Source organism: Protopterus annectens, chromosome 9.part0 (assembly GCF_019279795.1).
Source record: "Protopterus annectens isolate FY-2018-M chromosome 9.part0, PAN1.0, whole genome shotgun sequence".
Taxonomy (NCBI): Eukaryota; Metazoa; Chordata; order Ceratodontiformes; family Protopteridae; genus Protopterus; species Protopterus annectens.
Genome location: NC_056743.1, coordinates 977,791,516 through 977,818,017, shown reverse-complemented (window position 1 = coordinate 977,818,017; position 26,502 = coordinate 977,791,516). Strand labels below are relative to the sequence as shown.

At 36.9% G+C, this 26,502-nt stretch overlaps 1 protein-coding gene across 4 annotated transcripts in view; it reads right to left on the bottom strand.

The window, feature by feature from the left end:
• Positions 1–26,502, bottom strand: part of ITGA7 (integrin subunit alpha 7) — an 849,563-nt gene that overhangs the window by 204,690 nt on the left and 618,371 nt on the right. For all 4 annotated transcript variants that reach the window (XM_044083727.1, XM_044083728.1, XM_044083729.1 and 1 more), the window contains exon 11: positions 11,905–11,966. In XM_044083727.1, coding sequence (XP_043939662.1) covers positions 11,905–11,966 — 62 coding nt within the window. The remainder of the gene's footprint in view (positions 1–11,904; positions 11,967–26,502) is intronic.

Below are 26,502 nucleotides of genomic sequence, written 5' to 3'. Positions count from 1 at the left end.
GCTCTCCTTAATAGTCCACACATTGTAGTAGCATGGGCACCCTAATAAAAGCACGCACACAGACACATATAAAATCATCCACAAACGAGTCCACACACACTCACTCACACTCATAGAAACACACCCACACACCTGCATGTATGTTCCAACACAGACACGCACACAAACACGCACAATCCCACACACTTGCAGAGTCGTCATCCTCTACACCAAGCAGACACACACACACACACACACACACACACACACACACACACACACACACACACACGCGCGCACACACACACACACACACACACACACACACACACACACACACACACACACACACACACACACAGTCACACTGACACATGCACACATATACAAACATCTCCACTCAACTTGCCTGTATCTTAACTAAGCCCTTAGGAGGGATTGGGTGAATGCCATCAAAAGATGGCAATCCCTTTTTCCTCTTAGATTAAAAATGAACTCAGCAGAGAAATTCAGAAGCAGATTGATTTTCTGAATCATTTTGCCAAGTTAGTCAGGAACTGTGACCAGTTCTGGGAGAGAACATATGGCTACCTGGCATTAACCATGCCCCTGGACTGACACATATGGCTTCTGCAGTGAGACTACTGTCCATGCTATGGCCCATGCTAGGGGAAAGCCATTTCTGGAAACTGGTCTCTAAATCAGAAAGGCTTAACATGATTTAGAAACCTTCCAAGTTAAGACTTATGCATCATAGGAAGCCTTTCTGAATCCAAAGGTTAGGACACAGTTTTGAAACTGTTTATTTGCAGAGGTGAAAGCCTCCCCATTAACTTTACTTTCTGTTCAAGATGAGACTTTTATGTATTCTCTGTCAGAAATTTAAATGAAGTAAGTCTTAGGCTTGCATATAGGGCATTCATACTCCATATATAAAGAATTCTGTAACAACAACATTCTTGCCAGAAGACCATAAGAGGATTATGACTAGGTCTGCAATCATCAGCAGCTTATTATGTGTTTGAAACATGGATGCCAAGAAATGTACCTTGAAAGCAACCCTGAAGGGGTGAATCTTGACGTCCAGCATGTAAAGGCGGCGCAGTGGTGCAGTGGTTAACATTGTCACCTCACAGCAAGAGGTTCTCCGGTTCAATTCTCAGCTGGGGTGCCTTCTGTGTGGAGTTTGCATGTTCTCCCTGTGTTCGCGTGGGTTTCCTCCGGGTACTCCGGTTTCCTCCCACATTCCAAAGACATGCATCTGGAGCATTTCTCCCCGGGCCTCCGCTGAAAACAGGCTCTGTGGAACCTAGTCGGACATTCCCGGTCAACAAATGATAAATAAATAAATAAAAAAATAAAGTTCGTTCATGTACCACCAGTTAAAGAAAAGAAAAAGTGTAGAGGCACAAAGTGGTTTACTGCCTTTCAAAACGTTTGCAAGCTGGTAAAGCACTCAGTGCTCTCAGACAGACAGAAGGCAGAAACAGTGTCCCTCTGTATAAGCAATGGCTTTAAAAGATGTTAGATGTTTCATTCTGTCGTACTTTTTTGTAAGTGTGGCAGACAAAACATCTAAAAGCTTTTAAAATCTGTTTTACCTTCTGCCACCATTCTTTGCCAGCTGACATTAACCGTTGCTAGTCCTTTTTTTTTAAACACCTTTATTGAATTATGACTTGTGACATAGGCAAATTTACATTTATACAAAAGTAATCAAACTGTATTAAAATTAACAAACATTATACTTTGCATATATTGCTATATATCATATAACCTAAGCAACATTACATAAATTATTCAATTCCTGCCTCTTTTAAAAAAAAAAAAAAACATTTTTATTAAACCATCATTTATGACATAAGTAATTATACATTTCTGTAAATGACAACAAACCACACACAATCCTAGCTGCAAGCATTTTACATCACAAACCATACTGACACACTCCCAGTTGCAAACATTATACATCACTTACAATCTACCCAATCATTTTCAGTCAAATATTAGATAGCTCATTTGCTGCCTTCTTTTAAACCTCATTCCTCCCCTCTATGTATTGTTTCCACAATTCCAATTTTTCTCCTTTGTAGTTTGCTCCTACACTTTTCTAAAGATCTCAGTTCCAATTGTTTTATCTCTGTTACTATATTCACTACTTCTAATATAGTTGGTTTAGATTTTGATTTCAGTTTTCTAGTAATTGCTTTTTTGGCAGCCACCATAATTAGACACAGCAAAGCCTTACCATGTCTAGGCAATTCTGATTATGTATCACAGTTCAGAAAAATAATCTCCCTTGTCACACCAATATGCCCACCCAGCATCTCCAACAGTGCATCCCACAGGGAATCCTTAAAGTCTGCCAACCCACCCACTGCCAGAAAATGTGTTCCCAAGTACTTCTTTCATCCGTGTCATACCTCCAACATTTGCTGTCTACCTGAAGAAAAATTCTCTGGAGTCTGCTTCAGTGATAAAAATATATATGTAAGCATTTCCAAGCAAAAATCCTAAATCTTCTAGATTTTGTTGCATATTTGAAAGACATACATATATCCTTCTATTTTTTCTTTGTGAATTGTTTATCCAGTCTCTCTACTCAATCCTTTCTAACTTCCTCTGCTTCTTATAGTTATTATGCAATATTTTATATGCTCTACTAATTATTCCTTTTTAATGGCAGCTTCTGTTCTAGATTCTACTAAAAACTCTACCAGTGTTGGTCTTTCATTTAGGGCCACCATACTTCTTTCTTTTTGCCTATAATCTGATATCAGTCCTTGATAGGGAAGGTGATCTCTAAACTGCAGTCCAAACAAATTCTTGGCCTCATTCTATTACCTTTCTCCCTCTAGTCATTTGCTCTCAATACCTTGGTTCCTTTTCCAGTTTTCTCCAATAAATTCTAGCCTCCCTCTTGCCTATTGTCTGTATCCCTAATTGCAATCATCTCTATTGGTAGAATCTCCTTTTTCCATTCCCGTGGTGGCTTAGTTCTTAGAATACTTTCTGCTACTTTATGGATATGATATTCTGTATGATTATTGTTATTCTCCTTAAAGGCCTGCATACAAAAATCCAGCCTCTCCTTTTTTTTGAGCTTCCCCACTGTTTCAACATCATCCCTTTCCATTTTGAATTATAGTTTTCTGCTTGTGCTACATATAGGAGCCTTAACTGTATACCTCTGAAATACCCCTTCAAGTTGGGTAATCTCAATCTGCCCTGTTCTGCTGGAAGAATCAGCTTATCCCACTTGAATCCTGCACTCTTCCCCTCTTAGATAAAGTCTTTCAGCTCTTTATTAATTGATATCCACAACTTTTCCTCTGATTGCTAAAAATATGCCTGACCTGTGTATGAAACTAAAGGGACTAAAAATATTTTGACTGCTTGTATTTTACTATCCATATCCATATAACAAAGCCTGCATTTCTCAGTTTTTGTATTATCTTTTGTTTAGTCTCTTCCCAAATATCCTTAGCTGCCACACCAGAATAATGTTTAATCTATACTCCTAAATACTTAATTTTATCATGTCCCCATAAATATGGATATTGCTGAACCAATTCATGTTTAGGTAAATAATTTACCGCTATTGCCTTTGTTTTAGCTTCATTAATTTTGTATCCTGAAAAGATCTGAAACTGTCTCAAAATGTTCCATAGCATTGTAATGTCTCTTTCTGGTTTTGTCAGGTATAAAATAATATCATCTGCAAACAGAGCCAGCTTTTCTTGACTAACATACCAATTATATCCTTGAATGTCTGAATCCCTTATTTTCTTTGCCAGTGGTTCTAAATATAATGCAAATACCAAAGGGAGAAGAAGACACCCCTGCCTGGTTCCTCTGCTCAAGCAGAAATTATCAGAGAGGACCCCACCCACTTCAATTTTTGCATACAATACCTCATATATCCTGCTAATCAACCCTATGATTTTTTTTCAGGAAATGCAAATACTTCTATTACCCTGCTCATAAAGTCCCAGCTTATTCTGTCAAATGCTTTCTCTGAATCAAGACCCACCAACAACTGTATTTTCTTACACTCTGCTTCTGTCTGGATTATCAATGTTCTGTTAATGCTGTGAAATGTTCACCTCCCCTCTACAAAGCCACATTGATCCATATCTATTAATTTTGCCATTACTTTTGCCATTCTTTTAGCCATTATAGACATAAACAATTGATAATAGTGATTTAGTATTGAAATGGGCCTGTATATAGCTGGATTTGATGGATCCTTACCCTCTTTAGGTATTACAGCTACCACTGCTTTCTTCCAGGATGTTGGTACTTTTCCTGCTCTTAAAATACTGTTAAACAAAGCCTTCCAGACCTTTATTAGTTTTTTCCTTCCTAGCTTCCAAACTGCCACAGGAATACCGTCTATTCCTGGGGACTTTCCTGTGGATTGGTTATACATCACCATTTTTATCTCATCTCCTCCTATCCTAACTGTTAGTAACTGAGCCTCATCTACCTCTAACCTTAGCATATTGGCTGCTGTTAGTCCTTAGTATGGGACCTGATCTTAACAGCACTTAGGTGTCTTTAACAAGCTTTTGTCAAACATCCTTAAGTGCTGTAACATCAGGTCTCATGCTAGGGATGTCCTTAAGAAGTTTATCTTTTTCATTGTTTTGGTGCGTAATCATGGCACTCCATGCATTATAGTTGCATTCTTTGGCAAACATTCTGTGATTAAAATTTTAGTCTTTCACTATTGGGGAAAAGAGAGAAAAATTAACTAAAACAATTGCAAAAATCCTTTATAATAAACCTACGGATGAGGTGGGAAAACAGTTACTCAAGAGAGACACACCAAAAACTCTTTGCTTAGATACATTTCAGATGTTTATAAAAAGCATGTATATTTTAATATTGCATGGGAGTTTCACCTGAAGTTTGTTAGAATTAAAAAGGCTATTTGGAAATATTAATGATATGGATATAACTTTCACTACAAACTAGCTCATGTAGCAATTTAAAATGTGAAGTAACTTTAAAAAACATACAGTTGTATTCATTGTGGTTTACTACTTAAAATTACTTTTCACCTTTGGAAGGAGTATGTCTTTATATCATTAAACTGTATTTTCTGAATGTTTAGTACAGAATTATTGCTATATGTCAAAGATGTTAGTCTACATTTATTTTTTGAAGTCCCTCCAAGACACAAATTTCCTCTTTTCAGGGGTAAGTAGGTGCACTTTCTGGTTAAATCACTGTCTTGGTGACCCACAGTTTGCCAGTAAAGTCAAGGCAAAAAATTGAATCTAGTACTATAAGATAAAACTTCCTAATAGCTCACAGACTTTACTTTGTAAGCTATACTTCCAGACTAAACATAAATATGGCAAATTTTGCTTGTAACTTCAATAATTATAAATGTTTAAGGAATCAGCTTCACACACCACCTGCACAACTGCATCTAGGTCTAATCAAAGACACCTGGACAAATTCAGCTGATTGAGTACTGGTTGTTGAAATTCTACATGCATCAAAACCCTCCCATAAAATCAATGACTCTCACCACAGTTAATGCACATCTCAAAGGCAGTGGACAATAAAAAAGATTAAATTTATTTCATAGAGGGGGCACTGAATTCCACTTGGAGATACAAGGGGATCAGACTTTCTTCATTGCTACTAAAATATACAGATTCACAGATACCAAAATATGGAGAAAAGGGTATTTTCATGAAAATGTCTGGGTCTCCTAACCTATGACTTCACAATCTCAATTTTTGATGTTAATTTGTTAAATGGGATTTCTGATGAAAATCTTCCAATGAGTTGGTTCTTGTCAAGTATCCCCTCAATAAGCTAGTGTGCTTCTGTAAAATTTCCATACAGAAATTGGGAGATGACTCCTTGTGATGGAGTGGTTTAATGATAGTGTACAGAAATTGGGAGATGACTCCTTGTGATGGAGTGGTGTAATGATAGTGTTATATTTTACCAGGTGGTACCATAAGAGGAATATAGTGAATATTTTTGAAACTGTCTTTCAACTGAGAAATTAACATAACTACTTTCTTTTCATAACTACGTGTCTTACTAATTTGGTTGTGGCAACACACTGACAATAAATACAAAATGTGAAAGGGGGACTGATGATAATATAATGTCTTATAACATTAGTTGTTCCTTAGTCTACAGAATATCAATTAATTTAGCCATCGTGACTACAGCCAGAGGCATATTCATATCCAGATGGGTCTACTTTGTTTTGTTGAATCTCATTTTACCAAATTTCATTTCACCCCGACCACTTCGCTGAAAACTCAAACTACTGAAAACTCATTTCACTGAATCTCATTTCACTAAACGGCAGTTAGTATATATGGCACTGTGTAGAGTACTCTAAGGCAAGTAAAAGGTATATGCCCATTTCCCCACTGTAGTGCGATCTTGGAGTTAGTATATATAGTTAGGAGATGTGTTTGATTAGTTTGAGTACATATTGTCTGCTGGAGAGAGTTAGTTATTGGTGTTGTAACTATGTATGTCTATTGTTTAAAATGTATTGTTTTGAAGTTTTTGGTAAAATATAATATAAAACAAACAAGGTGGGTGGCTACACCCCCCACACCAACCCAATGCGGGGGGGCTGTGCCCCCCACACCCCCCTAACTATGTATGCTAACTCCAGGATCACACTACAGAAGGAAAAGGGCATATAGCTTTTACTTGCCTTACAGTACTCTATACAGTGCCATATATACTAACTGCAGTTCAATGAAATGAGATTCAGTGAATGAGTTTTCAGTGATTTGAGTTTTCAGTGAAGTGGTCATAGGGTTACCACCTGTCCCACTATGCGAGGGACAGTCCCTCTTTGGGCAGTTGTGTCCTGAGAAAAAATTGTAAAAATGGCAAATGACCTGAGATTTTAGGACAAAATTATTTCCTATATTTTATGTAATAGTTGCATAAAACAGTTATTCTGTATTTGAAATACCTAAATGTTATAATATGCAGATAAAATGCTACAAGAATAAGCTTTTATTTAGGCAAAAAAGTTAGGTTCTATACTTTGTACTGGCTATGGGTATGTGTTGGTCTGTAAAATCTGATGTTTGTACCAAAAATGTCCCACTTTGGCCATTTGAAAAGGTGGCAACCCTAAGTGGTCAGGGTGAAATGAAATTCAGTGAAATGAGATTCAATGAAACAAAGTAGACCCATCCAAATAGATATGTGTTTTTTTACTACCTCAAAAGCATTTGTAACTTTTGCTGAAGAAACTACTTTAAGTCAATATTCAGTATTAGACATTTGATTCATTCTGTGATTATTGACTTAATCCAGTTATGCATCACTGAGGATCTTAAGCTTATCCTGGCACTGACTGGGCATAAGACAGAAGAACTACTGTGCAATGGGGCACTGACCCATCATAGGATGCATACATTTAGACACTGTCACATGGCTTGTGCACCTATTAGCAATTTGGAGGAATGCCAATTCACCTACAAATCTGTCTTTGGGGTGTGGAAGGAAACTAGGGTTGCCACCTTTTTAAATGCCCAAAGTGGGACATTTTTTGTAGTAAGACGAGATTTAGCAGGACAAAACATACCCACGGCCAGTGTGAAGGATAGAACTTCACTTTTTTGTCCAAATAAAAGCTTATTCTTGTAGCATTTGAGCAGTTTATGCTATTTCACATAATGTTTAGGTGTTTCATATACAAAATAACTGTTTTATGTTACTATTAAAGAAATGAATGTTTTTTGTCCTAAAATCTCAGGACATCTGCCATTTTCAGGTTTTATTTTTGAAGGGCACAGCTGCCCAAAGAGGGACTGTCCCTTGCAAAGATGGACAGGTAGTAACTCTAATGGTAACTACAGCAGTCAGTGAAAACCCAGTGCACACAGAAAGGACCTGTAGACTGCACATAGCAGACAACCCAGCCAATAAGCAAAGTGGAAAGCTAAACACTGTGAGGCACTAATAATAACTGTCCTGCTATGCTGCAAGAGCACTGTTATGTAAACTAGCTAATCTAAACATTAATGTATATAACAATGCCAGCACTTGTTTTATATGTGCAGTAGGGGGTGTGCATAGTATACGTACCACATCTGACTAATCATTTCTTACAGCAGACCTATGCATACAGTAATATCACTACAAGAAGAAAACCCATGCCTTATTCATTACTAATTCACAGATATGTATCCCTGATCATTTGCCAAAAACTAATAATGAAAAGGTCTACCAGATGGAGGAAAATGTTTGAAAAGACCTTAGCCTACCAAAGCCAAGACCATTTTTGTGGCAGCACACTTGACCACACGTTCATAGCCCCCAGCACTCTGATCTTAGTATAATCAACTCCAATGTTATATCTTAGGCAAGAGCAAAAGCTCAACAACAAAGACCTTATTTGAGGTATTGGCAATGACTCTAGTTCTACATTTTAGAACCAGTCATCATGGAAATCTTCAACCTCCTTAATGCATTGGTGCAGACATCCATACCAGCTTATACTCTGACTTTTGTTAAATAATGAATTCATAACTTACAGTTACCTCAGGCATTCAATTTATGTTTGGAACAAAATAATGCATAACACAAAACATGTATGAACCTTTATGTAGGCTGTGAATACAAACAACTGAACACAGGTCAGCATACCTCTCCAGTGCATCACATTATGAGGAATGTTCCTCAGTCATAAAAGTTCCATGTTCAGCATTGAGTTACAATGGACAGGCCTGTCACAAACTCATTGTTAAGAATTTTTTTAACAAATATGCATGCTAAGTGATATGGAAACATATTAATTCGTCAAAAATGTTTTCTAACTACAAAGAAACAGTGGTTAACAGTGTTATGAGCTACTCAGTCCATTTGCTGTTGTGAGCGGTACTGTTCTACATTTTGGAGATGGAAGGTTGAGAGCTATGCAGGTTAATGTTTTTCTCCAGCTGAGATTTGTTGAGATCTATGGAGGTCAATGTCTTTCTACAAGTGCTTTAGCTGTACTCTCTTTAGTTCTGGCCAGCACTGTTTGTTCATATTGAGATGACTCAGTGTCATACAAAATGCTGTTTTTGAACACAACTTTTGATGTGGTCTAAATGCTGTTGCTCTGATCACCTTAGCTTGTATCACAGTTGCTTGAGCATATTAGCTCTAGTTTTAGTTGCTCATGCCGCAGCAGGTCTGATCACATACAAGTGGGATGCTAATACTGGCATGTGCTTCTTTTGTGAGTAGTAAAACATTGCAGCCTCCTGGAAACACACCAATACAGACTTTACACTGCCTTACTCATTGCTCAAGATGCAGTGACCTTGGAAAGTGAAGAATACAGAAAGGTGGTATGGTGGTGCGGGGCTGTTTGACTAAGCAAAAAAAATATATATATATTTTCATTTTTTATCATTGGCCAAGGACGACACTATAGTTCCTAATTTTGCAAATCTGGTAATTGCCTACTGGGGAAAATATGTTGTATTATTGTGATTTTTTTAAATAACATGACATTTTATTGACATTACACATGACATTTTTATTGTGTGTAGAGGAACCAAATATGAGCTGAAAAAGTCTGTAATATATATTAATCCCTCCATTTTACTTGAGGTTCACTTTTGCTGGTAACCTGTGTAGCATTAACTGTTTGGACATGACTATGTACTAAAAAGGAAGGAAATGATCAATTAGAATTAAGTATTAGTAATAACAATGCAGCAAATAACTATTTATTACATTATAGTAGTATGTTTCCCTTATATTTAAAAGGGAGTGTATTTCACAGCATGCTTACAAAGGTCAACAGTCTGACTACAGAAGAGGACAAAATGAGTCAATATTATGGAGGATTTAACAGTTTGATTAAAGAATTGAGGATATCACAAGTATTTTATAACCACATTTAGTTAGAAAAGAAATATAAAGGAAAGCACAAAAGGGGTGGAGTGGAATGCTGCTATGATGTTATCAGTTTCAGTGAATATCAAAAAAAGTACAGGTAATAACTGCAATATTATGAAAAGAATATTGAGGTCTGTGAAAGGGTAAATGTTTCTACCAAGTTTATTAATAACAGCAGATAGATATTTTGGAGCTGAAAAATGAAGAGGAGGACAGAAGACTAAAACAAGGGACACCTATTGAATGTTATTCATGTAAAATGTATAGACATATACATGAAGGGGAAAGTACTTACACTCCCTATTGAAATGTTGCAATTGAAATGCAGAATGCTGCAAGCCAAAAAAAAAAAGACAAAAGACACACGAGAAGAGCGAATCTCAGAAATCACTCGTCTCTTTTAAAATTCTTTTTTCAGGGCGGGCTGCACCCGTCACACCGTGACCCCTGAACTTATATATACCAAGTCCAAGATCACCATACCTCAGGGAAAAGGGAAAAGTCCACGAAATGGTATCTTGAAGTCAGTATATGTAAGTCCATTCTTTCAGCCATTCAGTCTCCATATTTTGGGACTCCCTCTAGTGGTTCCCGGCATTTCAAATAGTCACCAATATTGCCAATATAGACAGTGTTAACACCTTATGCTCCACCTGGCATATAATTGTCAATCTAGTTATATGGTTTATATTGTGGTTTGCACTACTTGTGATTCTTTCTATGTTGAAAAGAATGAATATATAAGGATGTTTTGACTATAAAACAGAAAGTCAACCTTGATACATTATATAAACAAACAACAAAATGTATTGACTTCAACGGATTTGTTTTTTTTCTGTTTTGGATCATGTGCTCCCCAATATTTGTAGAGGCAATAGGAACAATGTGTTTAATTACAGGTAATATAAGTATCAGGTCATTTTAGATTATTGTATGAACTGCCAGTTTAATCAGAGGATTAATTTTAAATGTTACTTAAAGAAATTTTAAAAACATCTTGTAGCAGTAATATAAAAGTAAAATCAGTTTTCCTGCGAACTTTTATAAGAACTTTTTTTATGAATTTTTGATTGAATTTACATTATAGTCCTATATTTTGTGTTATGGCTGTATTATTTTTATGAGGATGGGTGTAATGCATATATTTTTTAAATTATGAGGTAAGTATATAGATGATGTAAACATCTGTGTGTTCAAGAAGCTATTTAAATGTGCTGTAATAAAGTTTTGAAGTCTAACAAAGTTTAAGAAGAGATTAAAGCAGTAACTTCTGAATTTGTTTTTATTTTGTATTAAAGTGGCTTAATATATTAGTCAGTCATTTGCTTTTCATTCCTCTTAACAATTTTTTGTACATTTTTTTCAGTATTTGGAGTGGAAAACAAGTTGTTTTGCTTAAATAAATGGGAAAACACCTCAGCAGTATAAAATGACAGTAGAAGCAGTATGGGGAGCAAGCATCACAGTTTAGAAGACTGATGAGCAGAAGGTGAATTGGACACTAAATTGTCCCTAGGTGTGAGTGTGTGCATGTGTGTGCCTTCTGTGGAAGGATGAGTGCCAGGCTGGCAACTTGACACTGTAAAACTCCACTGCCAATCATTCTGTGGACCGTTGTTCCACTGTGGTGACCTCTAACAGGAAAAAAGATGAAAGGAAAAATATGAGTAGAGGACTTTATTAATTCCGGGAATTTTAATTTCATAATTTAATAATAAATTATGTAAGCAGCTTGTTCATGTATGATAACAAATCTTGTGCAAAGAGCCTGTATATTTCAAGTTGTGGTTCATGGTACTATACTTACTACATTTCCTTATCTTGTAGCCTTGCAGATAATCCAAGGCTGGTCATGCAAAATGCTTTTTATTATTATGCTTATAAAACAGCACTATATCATAAAACTGCATGATTTATTTTAATTCATAATTAGTTGCTGCATTTTAGAACCATTCCTTTGAATGCACCACAGGGTGGACATTTATTTACTTACATAGCTTCCAAATGCATTAGCATACTTACTAATTGCAGGGTTATAGCTTGCAGGACTGGCACTGTAAGTAAAACAAACCTTCACAGACACCCTATGGAAAGAAAAAGAAAATGCTTTAACAACTGCATTCCTGATCCAAGAAAACAACACTTCCGTTTACAAACTGCCATTATTCTGCTTAAGTGCTAAACATATTGTAAGCTGCAAGAGATTATTTATTTGTATTTGTTAACTGCGGAGATTTGCTCGTCAGATTACACTTTCTTGTCATGGCTCAGGCTCAATAAGCATAGCAGTACAATTACAATGACTACAATTAACTTCTTCTTTTTGAATATCAAAAATCAATAGTTTTGTTGTACAGCTAAGGTAAACAAAAGCGTCTTTTACCTTAATGACAGATCTTCATGATCCATGTGCACCCACTTCAAGAAGGTTGGACTGGTTGTCACATGTGGCATTGAATCAGCTTCTTAGAATTTCCCAAAGTGCAAATTGCCTCATTAACTCCCATAATGCTTCTCACCTTTCACTTCCCCAAATTTAGTTTACTCAGTAATTAGCTATATAGTTAAAATAAAGGCCCCAAAGTGCGCATAGGTGACAGGGGAAAGAGTAGTTAAGCATCATAGGATGGTGGTCTGTACGATGACATTGGCGATCAAGAAGAAGAGGAGGAGAGTGAGGGCAGTGCCAAGTATCAAATGGTGGAAGATGAAAAAGGATAACTGTAAGGTGGAGTTTAGGGAAGAGTTAAGGCAGACACTGGGTGGCAGTGAAGAGTTACCAGATAGCTGGGCAGCCATAGCAGAGGTGGTAAGGGAGACAGCAAGAATGGTGCTTGGTGTGACATCTGGACACAGGAAGGAGGACAAGGAGACCTGGTGGTGGAATAAGGAAGTACAGGTGAGTATACAGAGGAAGAGGTTGGGGGAAAAGAAGTGGGATTGTTAGAGAGATGAAGAAAGTAGACAGGAGTAGAAGGAGAGGAGGTGTATGGTGAAGAGAGAGTTGGCAAAGGCTAAGGATAAGGTGTATGGCAAGTTATATGAAAGGCTAGACACCAAGGAGGGAGAAAAGGACCTGTACCGAATAGCTAGACAGAGGGAGTTAGCTGGGAAAGATGTGCAGCAGGTTAGGGTAATAAAGGATAATGAAGAAAATGTACTCACAAGCGAGGAGAGTGTGTTGAGTAGATGGAAAGATTACTTTGAGGGGCTGATGAATGAAGAGACTGAGAGAGAGAGAAGGTTGAATGATGTGGGGATAGTGAATCAGGAAGTGCAACAGATTATCAAGGAGGAAGTAAGGATAGCTATGAAGAGAATGAAGAATGGAAAGGCTGTTGGTCCAGATGACATACATGTGGAAGCATGGAGGTGTTTAGGAGAGATGACAGTGGGGTTTTTAACCAGATTGTTTAAAGAAATCTTGGAAAGTGAGAGGATGCCTGAGGACTGGGGAAGTTATTTTTAAGAATAAAGGTGATGTGCAAATCTGTAGTATCTACAGAGGGATAAAATTGATCAGTCACAGTATGAAGTTATGGGAAAGAGTAGTGGAAGCTAGGTTAAGAAGGGAGGTGATGTTTAATGAGCAGCAGTATGGCTTCATGCCAGGAATGAGCACCAGAGATGCGATGCTTGCACTGAGGGTGTTGATGGAGAAGTATAGAGAAGGTCTGAAGGAGTTGCATATATATATATATACATATATATATATATATATATATATATATATATATATATATATACACACACATAGCTATATGTATGTATATATCACTGACTAAGGGACTGTATACCCTGCTTTGTAGAAAGGCCTCACATACTATTTACTAGATCAAAACAGAGATGATAAGCATGATCTAACAAGGGAGGGAAGGATGGAGTGGGAGGGGATGTTAAAGTGGATGGACATAGACCGTGAAGATCTGCTGTCATGATGAGAATGTGACTTTCATATCTTACATGATCCAGTCTGTCCACTTAAAGAAGATAGAACAGCGTTCCCAGCTACATATTTTTAGTGGATTTATGACAGAACACCTTGGAGTATAGTAGCCCCAATGGAAGATGTAGACTTTGAGGTCACATACAACTCATACTGTCTTGCAAAAGTGTTCAGTGAAGTTTATGTTATTGCAAGGCAAACATCATCTATTGATAGTTTCCTGAAAAAGGCAAAGGATGAGCCATGAAGTTAGTTGAATGAGCTCTGGGTTTACATGGAATTCCCTTAACACTAGGAGCTTAGCTATAGGTAATAGTCAGAGAGCCTCCTGGGCAAGGTAATTTTTGGAGATTTTTTTACCTAATGAGTTAGAGGTAAAAGAATGAAAAACTAATCATCTTTTGTATAATTTTGATTCTATGCAAATAAAATCTTAACTGCCTGTGAATATCTAGGCAGTACAACTTCTATATGCCTCTTTTAAAATACTTGGAAAGAAAGCTGAAAGATTAATTGACTGGTTAAGGTTCATTTCTGAGGCTATCTTAAGCGTGAAGGCTGGGTTAGAATCTAACAAAAATCCATCCTTATGAAAGGTTAGAGATGGGGGATGGCAAGAGGGGGCTTGCAACTCTGTTCCACAGACTGATGGAGTCTATGGAGATCTTTCAGCTCCAGTCCTTGTTGTGACACAGATGATAAGCCTAAGGCCCCAAATAGAGAGGTGTTATGGGGTACAGCCAAACTGCAAGGTGCCTTTCCAGTGTCTATAAATCTACAAAGTTGCCCTGGAATGGTTTACATTAACTTTGGTACTAAAACTGCAGCTGTTTGTGCAGAGACTGCTGGCACTGTTATCAGTCCTGACACCTCAGAGCTCAACAGCAATGCCACATGTCTGTCAGTATCAGGCACCAAACCTACCAAGTTTGGTACTGAAGAGAGTTTTGGCACCAAAGTCTTGAAGGATGATGACTGCAACACTGAAAATAACACAATAGGGTGGAGGGTAGAGCCATCCATGTCTATCATCTCCAGCTGAGATGTCCTAACACCAAGGTACCAAGAGCATCAGCACTGATGGAAGAACCAAAGTACCAAGAGCATCAGCACTGATGGAAGAACCAAGGTACCAAGAGCATCAGCACTGAATGAAGAATCAAAGTGCCAAGAGCATCAGCACTGATGGAAGAACCAAAGTACCAAGAGCATCAGCACTGATGGAAGAACCAAGGTACCAAGATCATCAGCACTGATGGAAGAACCAAAGTACCAAGAGCATCAGCACTGATGGAAGAACCAAGGTACCAAGAGCATCAGCACTGATGGAAGAACCAAAGTACCAAGAGCTTCAGCAGTGATGGAAGAAGAACCATAAGAACAACTACTGACACCAGCCTAGAAGGTACAGGAACCACATTTAGATTCATCACTCCTAGTACCAAAACAGGGCCCAGGGTAGGAGCAAATGAGGTAGAGAAATAGGACCTACTCTAGCCACCCTGGAAGGAGAAGGAGAAGACAGCACATTCAGTTTGGGCTTCGATCAAGGCCTCATTGTCAGGTCACAATACATATGAACAAATGGCCTCAAAATTGACCTAGCTGATCTAGATGACATGGCTGTACCTGAACATTTCTCATTCTGAGTAGAAGCTACCAAGTCATCTCCTTGGGGCAGGTTTGATGCAAACAAAAACTTCATCTTGAGAAACCCCTGCAGGGGCAACTTGAACAACTGCCTTAGGGGGTGAATAGGTGTAATTGTTGAAAACAAGCCCTCCTGGCAACTTAGCAGAAGTCGTTTTGTCCACATCCTCCTGTCCACTCTTATTCAGAAGTGTCTTCTCTTTTCTTTTTTATTCTTTTATGTCATTTTTCTGACCCTTGGCCATCAGAAGTACTTTCAATATAAGCTTATTTCTTCTTGCCTGCGGTGTCATGTGTCCAAAATTTTTGAAGTATCACATTATGCACTAACATGCCCTCAGACACATGTGTATGCTGGGGGTGATCTTATGCCCACACTTCAAGTGTTTATGAAAGACCAAGGCCTTGTCCATCCTAAAAATACTATTGAATCAGCTGAACAAAAGGAACAAAAGGACATCTAACATTGTCTTCACCAATGAAGCATTCAAATAGAAGAAAGAGCAACCAGTGGCCTATTATTACTGACTGAACAGCACAGGGGAGAATAATGAAAAAAATCTAGAAACCTGTCTAACTGCTAAAACACAAGCCAACTAATTTTAGTCAATAAAGAAGAAAACTGGTACATATTTCCAAAAAAAATCTATAGTAGTGAAGTAAAAGCAAGGAATCTGCATTTGAAGCAAAACAGTGGCAAAGCAAATCTGGAGAAATAAATGGGGAGCCTTATGAGAGTTAGAGAAGGATTTCAAGCTTGGGAAACTCTTAAGAAGTTGATCTGAAACAGATGACATAAAATCATGATCTACGTCGCATCTGACTGGTAACATTAAGGTAGTATTCTTTACAAATACAAGAGCAGTAGTGGTATAGAATTTACATATTATTCCCCAAGGTACAATAACTGGGCAAGACTAGCTCGAAATCATATTTCACAGGAACATGTGTATTTAATTGAAAGCTTTGACACACATCCAATAACTATTTCTGATTATGTAGCAATACTGACTACAAATAAAATGCAGAGTAATGAAGTAAAAATGAGACACTGGTGCTTTCCCACCTACCAGTTAAAAAGAGAGGAATTTAAGGAAAGGGTAGTGAACATTATTTGAGTGTTATTAGGGAATATAGAAATATCTTCGGTAGTTATATGTAGAGAGTGAGATAAAATGACAATGAATTTAAAAATAGGATTGCAATAAAGGAGAAGAAGTGATATGGTTAAGAAGGAATATGAATTTTCTAGAGGGACTGACAAAGGTTAAAGTATTGCAGAATAAGGGAAATCTCACAGATCAAGAGGAGGAACAAATGCAGAGTGCTAAAGAGAAAATAAGGCAGTATTTGGGCAGTACGCATGTGTTTAGAAAGACTGCAGTTAAACAACTATTTTTGATAACAACTCCAGAGCACAAACACTTTTGGGTTGTCACCAGACTTAGAGAATCTATAACAAGAAAAATAAACAGAGATCATGTAGAGGTTTAAGAGATATTCTAGAAATGTTATTAAAATTTGTATAAAGCAGGGAAATGTGGAAATCAAGAAAGAATACAAATGGAAATATTTATGATAGATTTAATAAAATTTAGAGGTAGATGAGGCTCAACAACTACCAGGTAAGATAGGTGGTGATGAGATATAAATTGTGATGTATAATCAATTTTCAGGAATGTCTCTAGGAACAGATGATATTCCTGTGGAAGTTTTGAAATTAGGAGGGAAGAAAGTCATAAAGATCTGGAAGATTTTAACAGTATTTTAAAAGGAGCGGAAGTACCAACATCTTGGAAGAAAGTAGTGCTGGCTGTGTTACCTAAAGATGCAAAGACCCTTCAGACCTAGCTTGATATAGACCCATTTAAATTATAAAGTGTTTGTGTTTATGCTAGCTAAAAGAATGGCAAAGGTGTTGGCAAAATTGATAAATATGGATCAGTGTGGTTTTGTGGAGGGGAGGCAAACATTTTACAACATTAATAAAGCAATGATGACACAGATGGAAGCAGAATGTAAGAAAATATCTCTGTTGTTGGTGAGTGTTGATGCACAGAAAGCATTTGACATAGTAAGCAACAATATTATGAGTATGGCATTGGAAGCATTTGCATTCCCTGATACAATAATATGGTTAATTAGAAGGATATATGAAGGATCAGTGGCAAGAATTAAATTGGGAGGGTTCCTCTCTGATGAGTTGCATTTGAACAGAGAAGCCAGACAGGAGTGTTCTATTTCCCCTTTGTTATTTTCTTTATGTTTAGAGCCATTAAAGAAAATAAGGGACTCAGAAATGCAAGGACATAATTGGTATGGTAGTCAAGAAAAGTTGTCTTTAGTTGCAGATGATCTTATTTTGTACCTGATAAATTCAAAAAAAGGACAGCTCAATGTTGTGGAACATTTTGAGATAGTTTCAAGTCTTTTTTAAGTATTAAATTAATGAAGATAAAATAAAGGCTATAGCTGTAAATTGTGCACCCACGAATAAATTGTTTCAGCAATCCCTTTATTTATGTGGACATAATAAGATAAAGTGTATGGATTAAAAAGGCTTCTAGTATAGCAGCTAAGGATATGTGGAAAGAGACTAAACAAAAAAATACAAAAACTGAGAAACTGGAAAATCATATGTATGGATATGAATAATAAGATAAAAGCAGCAAAAGTGTTTTTAGTCTCTTTAGTCAATATACGGGTCAGGTATACTTTTACCAACCCAAAGAAAAGTTGTGGACAATAATAAAGAATTGAAAGAATTTATCTGAGAGGAAAAGAGGACAAGAGTTAAGGGGGATAAGCTCATCCTACGAATAGAACAAGGTGGTTTAGGTTTATCTAATTCAAGGGGATATTTCAGAGTTACACAGTTAAGGCTCATATATATATATATATATATATATATATATATATATATATATATATATATATATATACATATATATATAAAACAAGCAGAAGGTTATAATTTGAAGTGGAAAGGGATGATGATGAAGAGGGAGGAAGTTTAAGAAATAGAGAGAAAGTGGGATTTTAGATGCAGATCCTTAAGGAGAGTAATATTATACGGAATATTATAGTCATAAAGTAACAGAAAGTATTCTAACAGCTAAGCTAATTTTAGAATGGAGAAAGGAGATTTTGCCAATATTGATGATTACAAATGGGGGGGGGGGGTTACAGAAAATAGGCAAGAACTAACTCAAACAGGAAAGGTAATAAAGAGTGGGATGAGGCCAAGAAGACATTTGGATTGTGGTCTAGAGACTGCATTCCCTAACAGGGCTTGATCTCAGAGTACAAGCAAAGATAAAGGGATATGGAATTCTAAATGAAAGACCTGCTCTGGTAGAGTTGGTAGTTAAAGCTGGAGCAGAAGAAGCTGTTAAAAGAGGGATAATTGGTAGGGCATATAAAATAGTGCATGATAACTATAAGAATCAAAAGAGTTTAAGAAAAGATTGGGAAGGGAGACTGGAAAAGCAATTTATAAGAAAACAATGGGAAAACACACACACACACACACACACACACACACACACACACACACACATATATATATATATGTGTGTGTGTGTGTGTGTGTGTGTGTGTGTGTGTGTGTATATATATATATATATATATATATATATATATATATATATGTATATATATATATATATATATATATATATGGCTCACAAGTACGCAACCAAGTCCAGATGGTTTAGGATCCTTGCTTGGAAGTGTTTGCATAGATATTTTTGTAGCCCAGGCAGACTTAAAAGATTTTTACTTAGACAGCTAGCAAATATTGGAGTAATCATGGAGAAGAAAGAGGTAACTGGGAGCATATTTTTGGGGAGTGAAATGAGTTGGCATATTTTAAAACTGCACTACAGAGTACTCTGTTAGAAATATTGGCTGAGCAAATGGCTGTAAGAAAGGAAATCATTCTTTCGAACTGGGTACAGGATCTGAATTGCCTAGACACAGTAAAGCCTTGTTAAGTTTAATTTTGTTGACTGCCAAAAAACAATGACTAGAAAATGGAAATCAAAGTCTACACCAACTGTATTTGAGGTAGTGAATATTATATAAAAGATAAAAGAACTGGAAGAGGGATCTTTAGAAAAAAGAAAGAACAAATTACATAGAAGTAACTGGAAAGGCAGGAATTCAGCAATTTTTTGTAATGCTGGACTGATGATAGTAGTGGAAAAAATGTAAGTGATGTTTGTTGTATTTAAATGGAAAAATGTTAAAATGCTTTGTTTTCTTTTCTGTTAATGTATGTTTATGACTTAAATGATAATTTAATAAAGATGTTAAAAAGTGTACTAGTAATATTCACAAAATTATCTGAGCAACAACACAGGGAAGCATATAAAACACTAAATTAGATTGATAACACAGTACAATGGAATGTACAATGAAAGCATTTTAACTCAGAGTAAAGTGAAATACATAATTAATGAATTTTAATTTCCTAATGGTACTATCTACAGCAGTGACATTCAGTAGCTATCTATAACCCTACATATGATTCTTTGTCACTAATTATCTATTTAAAATAAAAATAAAAATTGTGGTTATAATACGTGGTGAAGAAGGCAATTAAAATGTATTGTGTGTTGTTAAATACATATTTGCATTTTGAAAATTTATACAGGCTGGTTGCTGAAAGTTATCAGTTGGATGATTTTAGTGCCCTTGAAACGTGTGTATTTGTGCTCTTTCATGTGAAATTCTTTCAGTTTTCCTTTGAATCTTTTGAGGGTTGTTTTACTTCTTATTTTGCTATGAATTTTATTCCAAGATGATGGGCTGTTTTGCAGAAAGTTCCTATGTTGAACCAAATGGGGCTAATTCATCCTGAGCTGTCTTGATTGTTGTTTCAGAGATAGTAGTTAGAATTTTTGATTACTAGAATTCTACTTAGAAGTTGGCACTATTGCAGTTCTAGTATTTTAGATAGGCGTGTATTTAGTATGAGTTACTTTACTGGTGGTTGATTGGAAAGCTGTTAAAATTCTGTGGTAAATAACAATAATGTCTTCTTGAGTCTGAAAGGAAAATGCATACTTCATTTACCATAATTTGTAGTGTTTGTGTCTTAATTGCAAAATGTAGGGCAATTGTATGTAAACTAATCTCAAGTCTGGGAATTCTTGTTCCACTGTCACAGCCTGTACATAATATAGTGCTCTGTTAAAAGGACATACAATTTCATGAGAATTTCTGTATCAGAATCTATGATACGATTTATTATAATTAAACGTATAATACCTAAAATGTTTACCTACTATTTATTTATTTATCACTTTTCTAACTGTAAGGTAGGTGGACTGCTCTATTGATTCTTCTCAGGTATGACAGAGGTTCTCATATAGCAAATAAAACACATATATTTACAGAATAATATAAGTTTTAACATGCATGCATGTTAAACATGCTTGATTTTTTCAAGAAAGTCACCAAGACCCTGCAAGAGGGAAAGACAGTGCAAGCCACCTATCAATTAGCTAAAAGACAGGACACATACCTTCAAAGTGGTGATTTTACCTCTAGCAAAAGACCAGTCACCAGTAGCATACCACAGGGTTCTTCCCAGGCCCCTTACTGCTCAGAATTTATTTCTCAGAGGGCCAGGCAAACTTGGACGGCCTGTGGTTAACCAAGTTTGCTAATGATTACAAACTGGGAGCAATCATCGAGTCCCCCAATGATGTTAATATAGTGCAGACAGGGTTAATACAGACAAATGATTGGTGCCAAAGCCACAGATTTAAGCTAAATGCAAAAAAAAATATATTATTCCATTTGAGAAAGGTGACATCCCTGCTAATTACATTATGGACAGCACCCCCTTAAGTATTGACCCAGTGGTACATGACCTGGTTACTCAGGTTGGTAGCAATCTGAACTTTGACCACCACATTTCCACAGTAGTAAGGAAATCCTTCTGTGTTGCACATTTTATAAGTAAAGGCATCGCAGCTAGATCTAAGAATGTTATAATTTCATTATATTCATCCCTCATCAGACCAGAAATTGAGTAGAATGCTCCCTTGTGCATGTACTTCACCAGACACCTGCAACAACTGGAGAGACCACAAAGGTTAAAAACCAAGAAATTATAGGGTACACAAAACAAGTCTTACGCGAAAAGACTGAAAGCCCTGTCACTGTATTCTGTCTCCTACAGATTGCTAAGGGGTGACCTGTGCCTGGCTTACAGGGCAGTCTCTGACTGAGATTACTGATTAATGACATTTCTATAATTTCATTTTTTTACAGGTAACAGCATCAAAGATTATTGCATTTTTGGTATACCGAAAGTTCATAAAGGTACAAATAATATTCCAGTTTCACTGCTGTGTCAGCCATATTGGGAAATTGAATGTTTATACAAGTTACCACCAATTTTAAGGTGTCATTTTATTGCAGGTACATTGACAATCTCTTTTTGTATTTGTCATGATGAACAAATTAAGTTTGATTATTTTGTTTTAGATGTAAAAAGTACTAGTATTACTGACTGGTAAAAGTGAAATCACTTATTTAGACATAAAACTTAATCCCCAAGCCAGTAAATAAAGTTAATTCTAGAATGCATTGAAAAACCTTCATTTGTCAGCAATTATTTGCAAGCAAATCTCTACCACCCATTACATCTAAAAAAGAATGTGATTAAATCATAGTTAGCAAGTGTCTAGATTGACATCTAACGATGTTGCTTTTACAACTGAAGTTTACAATTTAAAAAATATGTTGTAAGAGGTTATACTATTGATTTCTTTGAATAAAATAAGGATGATGTGGTTTCAATGAAGGAATCTGTTTATTGCCATATTTTGAAGAACAGCAACCCAATTACAACTACTATAAATGGTTCTGAGCACATTTTACGCGAGTGTGTCATTCAGCACTGACTATCTTTGTGTTAATTAAATGTTTATGAAGAATTAAGAACAACTGGAGCATTTTAATGGGAAATCAGGAGCTATTCAAAATTGCTGGTACAAAACCAAAGTTTGTTAATAAGAACTGGGCAGATTTGAAAACAATTATAGATCATGATAAAAGTCAAGCTGTTATGTAAACTTCCATTAAGGAAAGAAGGGCTGAAGTTACTGCAGATTTATATGGGTGTCCTGCTATTGCACTTAAGCACTTTAAAACTACATTTCATATTATTAGATTTTGTAATTGTAAAAATTCATATGTCATTTACCTGGCTGTGTGTTCTGGATGTGAATGCTATTATGTGGGCAAAACAAACAGGATGCTTACGAAGAGAATTTTTGTACAATTATAGGCCACAAAAAAGAAAAGATAAAAGTATTTATTTTATGCATTTATTGATTTATTGGATTTATTCCATTTGTTTATCGGGAAAGGTCACTGGGTCTAAAAGAACCCATTTTCAGTGGAGGCCTGGGGAGACAAGCTCCGACAAGAACATAGATACAGAAAATGTTAAAGATTAATTGGTACAAAAGTAGATACAGTGTTACCTACAGTGATTACAGTAATATATATACAGAATATATACATAGAAGTGGGAATTTTGTTGTTTGCCAGATTAATTCAATCAGAGATATATTAATCAGCATTATTGCACCAGTATCAACAAGTGATGAAAAATAATTAAGGAGCAAATATCATCAGTCAGCAGTAGCAAAATGCATGGAGTTTGGTTATCATATAAGGAGCAGGAGGAGGTTAGGTTATAGAGCAGGTACATTGCCAGGAAGAGTTGTTATAGAGCAGGTACATAGCCAGGAAAAGTTGAGATGATTTTTCAGTATTTGTTTAAAGGTAGTGGTGCTGCCTGTAAATAATTTTTTAACATGCTGAAATGTGTACTTCTTACATAAAGTTTGTATTTACAATTCTCTTTTAGACATGGAGATTATGATACAATTCTTGAAAATATGAAACTTCAAAAGCAGCTGGTATAAAATGGTAGTACTTTTCTGGTCCAAACGATGCCATCAGTATTATTAGTGAATTGAAACTGAGGCCTTTTAAATAATCTTTTGCTAGTGCACTGTTCCAAACTTTATAAAGAAAACATACTGCAGGATTTCATAACTGAGTCATTGCTTGTGCTGATTAGCATGACAAGTAAATGGGATTTGCAGCTATGGGCAAAATGAGAAGGACTTCATTACTGGCTCATTAGCAGGTTTCTGAATCATATACTAGCACCATCAGACCCGACTGTGCTAGTATTGCTAGTATTCTCCTCACTGAGCCATGCATTGTGTTGGCAAAGGCATTCTGTACACTCACCCAAACATACTCAGACACACACACACACACACACACACACACACACACACACACACACACACACACACACACACACACACACACGCTCGCACACGCGTGCGCAAACTTGCATGTGCACAAGGGCACACAGACATTCCCAGGCATTCTCACACACACAAGTGCATCCAGTCATCAACAAACACTCCTCCACAGTCAGTCACACTCATCCAGGATATATACATGATGCATGCACAGACACACACACACAAAGACACACACACACACACACACACACACACACACACACACACACACACACACACACACACACACACACACACACACACACTCTCATTCATGTCTCTACAGACATGTCCACATATGTCCACAGTCCACACACAACCACACACACCAACATCCTACCCACCTCCATATAGTCACTGAAATTACCTGCACCATGAGTTCTCCCAAAGGAGGGAATGTATGATGACCATGGCTTTTTTTGGAGATCACTTTTTAGAATAAAATTTTACTCATTCATTCTTTGCTAAACAAATTAGGAGCCCCTGACACTTGCAGGGCAGAGCACAAGGCTAATTAGCATTAGCCACTCCCCCAGAATGCTGCATTATTATGCATCTTTGCTGTCAGCAAAACTGCCCTCCACTCTGAGGTCCCACGGGGGAAACTCTCCATGGTAAGGGAATCAGAAAAGCTTAGTATGATTCAGAAAACTTCCAAACAAAGGTTTCTCCATTGAATCCCAGTAACAGTGTTTTCAATGATGATTTTTTTTATCATAATGGTTTATGCTAATCACTTTGCATTTGTCTTCCAGTTAAGTTGATTTGTTATTTGAATCACATGACTTGGAAGTAATAGGGTATTTGTGTATGCAAACAGAGTTATTTTATGTTCTGAAGAAGTCTCTATTAAACATTGTGAGACAAAAGCACTTAACTTTTTAAGAGATCAGTCAGTTAAACAAGTTTTTGAATACATTTGTGTGGCTTATTAGCTGTTTATAGGACATTTGTGGTCTTCTGGTATGCCCCTCTAGCACTTTCATTCAATTTTTGTGTTTCTTTTTTTTGATAGAAAAGTAGCAAGATTCTGCTTCTTTAAAATCTAGCAGCTCATTTAGTAAATCTAAAATGGAGGCACTATTTGGCTGCAGTAATCCTCCATCAGTTTCAGTATAAGTTTGCTAGCTGCATCAGCATATGGGGTATAAAGCCTTGACAACAATCCAAGAGACCCAAGTTTGATTAGCATTCATCCAACTGTTGGAGCTGGGTGGGGGTGTGAAGGGGTGAAGCAGCTCTCCTTGGGGAAGGTAGTGAGTGTTAGAATGCACATGCAGGGTGCATGTTTCCATGACTGAAGGAAAATAAAATTAGGGAAAGCAGCAGGCTCAGATGAAGTCAAGCTATGGTCAAGATGTTGGTTGAGTTAGGGAAGAAATGGATCCTAAGGGTACTCATCATGGCATGGAGAGAAAGGCACATCCCAGAGACTGGTGAATAAGCATTTCAGTGCCAGTGTACATCAACAAAGGGGGCATTCACAACTTTGGACAGTAAAGGGGTATCAAACTCCTGTCGCACTGCATGAAAGTGTTGTAGAGGGTGATAAATGAATATGCAGATTAGTAAGAAGTAGGATGGGAAATGAACAGTTCAGATTTATATAAGGATGTAGCACAATCAACCCAATGTTTGCAATGAGACAGATAGTGAAGAAGAATCTAAAGATGAGGAAAGAGTCCAAATGGGCACCTCAATACTTGGAGAAAGCATATGTCAAGGTGCCAAGAAAGGTGATCAGAGCAGTCCTGTTATGGTCCAAAGCTCCAGAAACACTGGTAGAATTAGAGCAGGTTATGTACAAGGACCCAGTGACACAGTTAGGTATAGTGTTAAGGCTCATAGATGGGATCCCAGAGGGAGTGAGTATGCCGCATGGTTCAGCTTTGAGCCCACTGCTGTTTATACCGGTGAAGGACAACATTAGTAAACAAGTTGAGGGGACAGATTAACAAAGCTGTTGTATGCAGGGGAATATGGCATTACAAGTAGTCAGTGAACAAGATTGTCAGCAAAAGAAACAAAGCTGGACTGCAAAACTAAAGTCTAAGTACAGAGAAGGCAGTTGTCTGGACAGTAAATGGAGGAAATCAGAAGAAGCTGAAAACTGAGATGGAAGGGAAAATAGTGGAACAGGTTAATAACTTCAAACATGTGGGAGGGGTGGTTGAGGAGAAGAAAAATCTGAATGTCTATGTCAAAGCTAGAATCTGAGGTGCTTCAGCCAACTGACACAGAGCGGCGGGTGTAGGTAGTGTGTGACAGAAGAATGGTGAGGAAGATTTGGGAGCGACAAGAAGAATGCATCCACTCAAGAGATGGATGGATGGATTGTGTAAAATAGTCAGGCATGGCTGTTTAGTAAGGTAGGTGAGTAGCAGACTGAAGTAAAAAGGTGGAAACAGCTGATGTGACTCCTTAACCCCTTTGTAGAAATATGGGAAATAAGCGGGTTGAGGATGATGATGATGATGATGATGACAGTGATGATTTTACCAGACAGGAAGATGCTACCCAAGGAAATGTCAAACATTGTATCTGAAAACAAATATTTATGACTTTGGTAGAAATGGAATGTTTCAAAACTTAAGATTTACAATAATCCCTGCTAAAATGTGTTAATATGAGTGAGATGGTTGCCAGTAGCTGCTTAAAGGAGTTTGCTACTAAGAA